Raw genomic sequence first — 7,111 nt, 5'->3', positions numbered from 1 at the left:
GTTGTTAGTTTTTTTTATGGTAAAGTATATTTTTTATTTTTAAAATTTGGTAAAAATTTTAAAAATATTTTTAAATTTTATTTTATTTTAATTTTATTCTAAAAATTTTTAATTTGCATTAAATATACCATTGACGGCTAAATTTTTAAAAATTTAAGACCAATCTAATAATAATGCATGAAAATTATGCTTGATTTGCTTGTGTTAAGACCTGAAGGTTGTTCTTATAAAATTGTTATTAAATTGGTCTTAAATTTTTTAAAAAATTAGCCATCAGAGATATATTTGATGCAAATCGAAAACTTTTAGAACAAAATTGAAACAAAATAAAACTTAGGGATATTTTTAAAATCTTTATCAAACATCAAAAAATACTTTGCCCTTTTTTAAAAAAATTGGAAAGTGGGTTTATAAAAATTAATGTAATTAATATATTAAATTTAAAGATTAATTAAAAATTGATAATTTATTGGCTAAATAATATTTTTCTAATTTACGATGCTTTTAAAAAAATAATATTGCAAGAATACATTTCTTTAATATATTCCAGTACTTGTGTCCATATCAGCATGCATGCAATAATACATCCCCTCTAGTTTATGTAAGAGGCAAAGCCGCAAAGGTCGCCTGTCTTCATTGGCAACAATATAAATAATTAAATATTATATTGCTCTTTTCTTAATATATAACAATATAATATACCCACTTGTTAAGAATTATTACAGATAAATGAATAAATGCATAATTGAATAAAAGGGAATAACTTAACCAATAAAACACATTTACCATTTCGTTTTATATTACAACATTAGATCACCATTTAGTTGATGTAATTTTAAAAAGAGGCTTGCTATACATACAAGTCTTTTTTACTTACAAGTTTTACAAGTTGCTACACATTAGGGTCTTTTAATGCGTTATTCAGTTTCCAAAACGCTACACTCACAGTGGATTATGAACGACTCTTCTTCCTCTTCCTCTTTCTCTTCCTCTTCCTCTTCCTCTTCTTCTTCTTCTTCTTCCTCTTCCTCTTCCTCCATGTATTTCTTCGTTATTTTCTTTGCCTTTTCATTAATTGTTTTACTTGCGTTTATTACTGGTATTCTTGCTTCTTTTTTTTTCGATTTTCATGGTTTCTGAAATCAAGCTTTGAAATCATTTTGAAGATAATGGAACGTCAGAAATACACCCAAACGATTATAGAAATACACCCAAACGATATTTCTTCGTTATTCTCTTTGCCTTTTCATTAGTTGTTTTACTTGCGTTTATTACTGGTATTCTTGCTTCTTTTTTTCCGATTTTCATGGTTTCTGAAATCAAGCTTTGAAATCGTTTTGAAAATCATGGAACTTCAAAAATACACCCAAACGATTACAGAAATACACCCAAACGATATTTCTTTGTTATTCTCTTTGCCTTTTCATTAGTTGTTTTACTTGCGTTTATTACTGGTATTCTTGCTTCTTTTTTTTCGATTTTCATGGTTTCTGAAATCAAGCTTTGAAATCGTTTTGAAAATAATGGAACTTCAAAAATACACCCAAACGATTACAGAAATACACCCAAACGATTACAGAAATACACCCAAAGGACACCTTATGCATAATTCAGAAATCTTTCTCTTTCTCCTCCTCATCTTCTGCTGCTTCTTCTTCTTCAAAAACGATTTCAGAGCTTGATATCAAAAAATAATGGAAATCAAGAATAACGAAAAAAGAAAACAAAGAGAAAAGCACGTAAATGAAGAAGGAGAAAGAGAAGGCAAAAAACGAAAGAAAAGAAAAAGAAGAAGAGGAGGAAGAGGAAGAAGAATGTGCAGCAAGAAGAAGAAGACGGTGCAGTGAAATTGTGCAGTAACGGTTGAAGAAGGAGAAAGAGAAAGCAAGAAACGAAAGAAAAGAAGAAGAAGAGGAAGAGGAAGAAGAACGTGCAGTAACAGTTCAAGCGCGTTAATATAATAACTTGTAAAGACTTGTATAAAAAAATGCTTGTATGTGGAGAATTTTTCTTTTAAAAAAATTATTTCTAATAAACTACTATCTGTAGTTTACTCATAAATATTTAGAATGTTGCTTATTTAAAAAAAATAAAAATAAAATTGTACTTATAAAATATGAATTTCAATTAACAAAGTTATTCGAGAACTAGGATTTTAAAATTCGTGTATCTACATGTCTCATATCTGTGTCTGTGTTTCATAGCTTCCTACTATTCTCCATTTCTATTATCCATCCTAACTAACTTCTAACTCACTCTACCAATTTGTTATATATGAATATGACCTATATACATGAAATGAATATATGCATAACCTCCAATAGAACTTGTTAGCAAAAACCCTTTCATATGTGCTACTTTACATAATAACTTATCCAACTTGTATTCAACCAATAATTAAGAATTATCCTTTTTTATTATTCTTATTTTCCTTGAGAAACTTTTAACTCTCCTTTATTGTAGAAACCACGTTTTTCTCAAACTAGCCCTGTTATGACTCATATATAAGTCATCTCATTAAAGAATCTATCAATCATAAATCCAAAAAGAAAAACTTTCAATCTAGCCATTGATTAGCAAAGGGTGGTGATCCAATTCATAAACAATTTTGTGCATAAACAGACAAACGTTCACTGAGAAACTGATGCATAATAACAATTAAAAAAAAAAAAAAGAAGTGGAGAAACAAAGGACAGCAAAACAAATGGATGATATTATACACTGCCTGTGATATATGTAAGCATTATTATTTATTGAAATGTCACACAAGGAGAATAACTTAAGATTTTTGCACAAGTCTTTAAATACACAAACACTCGTAGCACACCATTTAAGTTTGTCACTTGTATAGGTTTTCTATTTGATCCCTGTATTGAGCCACAACTCTATCCCTTCGGATCTTCATGGTGGGTGTCATTAGCCCATTATCAATCTGTCATTTAAGTGAAAGATTAGTCAAAGATATCAATTCTTTCGTGCACAAAACATAGACAAATACTGCTACTATGAAGTTAATCTAACCGTGAAGGGATCATCAACGACAAGAATTGGACCAATTTGAAATGAAAAATCAGATGTCCTGCATAATAAAAGAAAAACAAATAAATAATCAACACAAAAACATAGGGGCAAAACGAGTTGTTCAATGAAACGGCAAAGGATGAATTTTATGTTTATATTCTCTTTTTCTCATCAGTCAACCATAAACCACAAAGGACGGACACAGCACCTTGCTGTTGGCATGTCATGTGTGCGCATCTTCAACAGATGTTGGTTTTCAACACTCAGAAACAAGTTTTAACAATAATTTTTTTCCTACTACTTGGAAAATGCTTCAAACACGGTTATGTATAATGTAAATAGGGTTGAAAATGTCAATAAACTTAATGTTACAATTTTTTCAGATGAGCCAGCATTCTTAAGTTTAAAGTAGTAAACATTTGCAGTTTTGACACTAATGAAAATGTGCGAATCTTAAATTATAAAAGCCATGCTATTTTAAGTCTCTGTGTCCATGTTGTGATGGTGCCAGTGTTTCATAGACCAAAAACCTAGTATGGAGTCCCTATGTGTGTATGGGGATTTAATTCTCTCTGAGTGAGACAAAGTCTTACCAGGTGTTCAATTCTTTATATAATAGGCTGGTCACTTTTTCCTGACTGATATCTGAACTGTTTGAATCTATAACTGACAATTCCCTTGCCACTTTTAAGACTTCTTCTTTGTTAGGAACAATTAAAGCTCCAAGACGTCGCTTATCCTGTATGTTAAACAGTTATTAGTTTTGGAATACGAGACTACATGAGATATAGTTAAATATAAGTAGTCAGCTTCAATAATTTGAAGACATTAAGGCTCAAATTCACCTGGCCAATAACGACAATTTGTTGTATGAGGGTACTTTTCATGGCAGCTTCTTCAAGTTCACCTGGTTCAACATTTTCGCCTACTCTTGACCAAACAATTTGTTAGTAGGTAAATAAAGGGGGAAAGCAATTATCAACTTTCAGCATGCTGTTTATGCTGTAAGAAAGCACATAGTTGCAATCGGGTTATAAAAAAGTTTAAAAAGAAAAGAAACACTCTAACCCACACAGTAAACATGTAACCTTTTAAGGGTTTACAAAATTTTGAATTAACAAGACACACTGACATAGGCTCAAATGCAACAATTCAAAAACTATGGACTACTGGCCTACCTGTTGAAAGCACAATAGTGTCTTTAGCACGACCTTCCAGAACTATCACACCACCAGAATGGCGACTCCGCCCAGTTGAATGATGGGGAACAATCCAACCTATATCACCAGTATTCAGCCAGCCATCTCCATCCAAGGCCTGATTTGTAGCTGAAGGATTCTGACATAAGAATAAGACATTTAATGTCGCAACTTGATCATGTTCCATGCACATGATGCAAGCTCTTGGCTTACCACTACTTTTGACTGATGTGATCATTACACGGGTTACTTTTTAGGCAGAAAATTTAATATTTCCAAATAAATTAAAAAACACCCCATTGCAAGTAAGTATTTTACATAGAAATAACTATAATATTCATACTTCTACAGGGTTTTTTCTTCCTTTTTTTTTTTTTAATTTTCATTTAAAATAGAAGAAAAATGTTCAAAAACTAAAAACGTAACAAGTGAAAACCTTGGGGGAAAAAGTTGCTCTAGTGCTTTTCCCCAGCTAGTTAGTGTTTATTTGGACGCTATTAAAATGGTAAAGGAATGTCTTTTTTCACTCTTTTTTTATTTTTTTGTGTGTGGAGCAAAAACTTTTACTTTTCTAAAAGATCTTTCAAAAAAAGATCACTTGAAAAAAAATCTTTTCATAAAAGTCCATCCAAACAAACCCTTAGAATAGCTTCCTGAAAAGCATAACACTCTAATAGTCTAATATGTCTATCTATCTATTTATAAAATATTAAATCTGATACCAAGATTGTTGTAAAATATATTCTTGATGTCTTAGATAATCTCTAGCTTAGCCACAACATCATTTTAACAAATTTGTCATTCTATAATTGAACCTAATGCCACATCAACTATTTTCTTTCCTTTCCTCATTTTCACTTCAAAGCTTCCATTATTATTATATGGTTAGAAATGTAACATTTTCAAATTGCTCCTCTTTAGTGGACCTTAAGTTACACCTTTTCTCCTCCTTCGATTAAATTTCGCCTTCCAATATTGTAAACCTTTCAATTTGAATGTGAATTAAATATTATCAGTCACTTAAAACACCATTTGAACCACTCTCATTTTTCGAATAAGATTTTTATTCATGCCTATACTAATATAGTTTACTTGGTTTCCCTTATTTCGCAGGGAAAACTCTAATCAATGACTACACTCTATTGCCAAATAAACAGCGTTATTAAGTTGGCATGCTTCATATTTCATGAATTCACTTACATCAGTTAATGTCATTGAATGGGGATTGCATTGTTAGAGGCATATAAAAATAATGTATGCTTTGTGCAATGTTGTTGCACAACTTATAACTTTGCAGTGTTTTATTGTTTGTGACATTGGATGCAATAGAAGAATAGTGGATACTATAGTCTGGGATACATGAGAGTTATAATGGTAAAGACCGATAATAGTTATTTGTCATTTTCTCTCTTCTTATTATTCTATGTTAATTTAATAATATAATCTAATTGATATTTTAAAAATATTAAAAAATCAGATTTTATATATTTATAATTTTAATTTTCTAATGATAATTGATCTATATTTTAATTATATTATAGACAATTTTTATTGTATTTTCTGCGCATCGTGCGGGGTCAATCCAGTTAAAAGTAGTTACACTATATCATTGTTTTTCTAACCAAACACACCATAGGGCACACATGTAAACTTGCATATGGACGAAGTAAATTACCTTGTAGTATCCCTTCATCAATGCTGGGCCCGTCACTTTCAAAATTCCCTTTGAACCAGGTGGAAGAACTTCACCAGTTTCATAATCTACAACTTTAAATTTTGTATGCCTAATTGGATGCCCAGCAGATCCAATAACCTTCAAACAATCAAGTCTGTGACCTTTTCAGATAAAAGCACCACTCTTCGCAGACTCAAGGTAAAAACCAATTAGAAGAATGCAAATTATGCTATTATTACGAGTACCAATGTCTCTACATGGAAACAAATATACTTTGCTATAATGGGGATTAAGGTATCTTATCGGAAATGGAATAAATAGAAGAGAAAACAGATAAAAGGCATGTTGACACACTACATTTGATCTCATTTAGCCTTTCCTTTCCTTAAAAATGGCAGCCCGGTGCACAAGCATCCCGCGTTAACGCAGAGTCCGGGAAAGGGCCGCACCCAAAGAGTGCAATGTACATAGCCTAACCTAATAATTACAATTTCCACAAATTGAACCCATGACCTTGAGGTCACACGGAGACAACTCATTGCTCCAAGGCTCCCCTTCCCTCCCTTTCCTTAAAAAAGAAAAAAAAAATCCCATTCTCAATATATACTATTGTCCCATCAACCCCCCAAATTGAGGGAAAAAGGATGAACAGACAAATATATTGAAGGTTAGAGGGAAAGAACACATTACCTAAAATAGCTTGTTATTAAGAAAAAATGCAAGATTACGTTTAGAAAAATGGCAAGTTTAACCACTTTAAAAGTAGAGTAAGAATTTTAAACAGAAAGCACCAGCAATATGCTTGAAAAAACAATGGCATAATATTATAGAATTTATATTCTGCTGCTTACATTACATTCAGGTCGCCGAGCAGCAATAACTGGTGAAGTTTCTGTTAAACCATATCCATTCTGCACTTTAACACCAATAGCCTGTATGCATTTGAAACCAATGACATTAAATAAAGCAAACAATATTCTGCTTACTAGTTAAAAAGGTGTAATACCAAACCTCAAAAAATTTGTCAACATGAATAGGTAAGCTTCCACCACCGCTTACTCCAGCCTGCAGAGTGCCAGAAGATTCACTTGTTATGAGCAGAAACATTTCGAAAAATATTAAAAATGAGGAGCATGGCATAAAATTTAGTATAAAGTTGGAACAGTAAGGGACTAAGGGCCAACCAAAGATGACATAACCAAAACCAGCATTGTTT

The 7,111-nt window shown here is 31.5% G+C and overlaps 1 protein-coding gene across 1 annotated transcript in view; it reads right to left on the bottom strand.

Moving 5' to 3' along the window:
* The window catches only part of LOC107638246 (probable acyl-activating enzyme 16, chloroplastic), a gene marked incomplete in the record, with an annotated part of 12,665 nt that continues 8,358 nt past the window's right edge, over nucleotides 2,805-7,111 (bottom strand). The window contains 8 exon segments of the mRNA XM_021120417.1: nucleotides 2,805-2,932; nucleotides 3,022-3,079; nucleotides 3,615-3,760; nucleotides 3,867-3,946; nucleotides 4,200-4,359; nucleotides 5,896-6,033; nucleotides 6,747-6,827; nucleotides 6,907-6,960. Coding sequence (XP_020976076.1) covers nucleotides 2,840-2,932; nucleotides 3,022-3,079; nucleotides 3,615-3,760; nucleotides 3,867-3,946; nucleotides 4,200-4,359; nucleotides 5,896-6,033; nucleotides 6,747-6,827; nucleotides 6,907-6,960 — 810 coding nt within the window.

Source organism: Arachis ipaensis, chromosome B04 (assembly GCF_000816755.2).
Source record: "Arachis ipaensis cultivar K30076 chromosome B04, Araip1.1, whole genome shotgun sequence".
NCBI lineage: Eukaryota > Viridiplantae > Streptophyta > Magnoliopsida > Fabales > Fabaceae > Arachis > Arachis ipaensis.
Note: the sequence above shows the minus strand (reverse complement) of the source record. Positions and strands in the feature narration are given on the sequence as shown.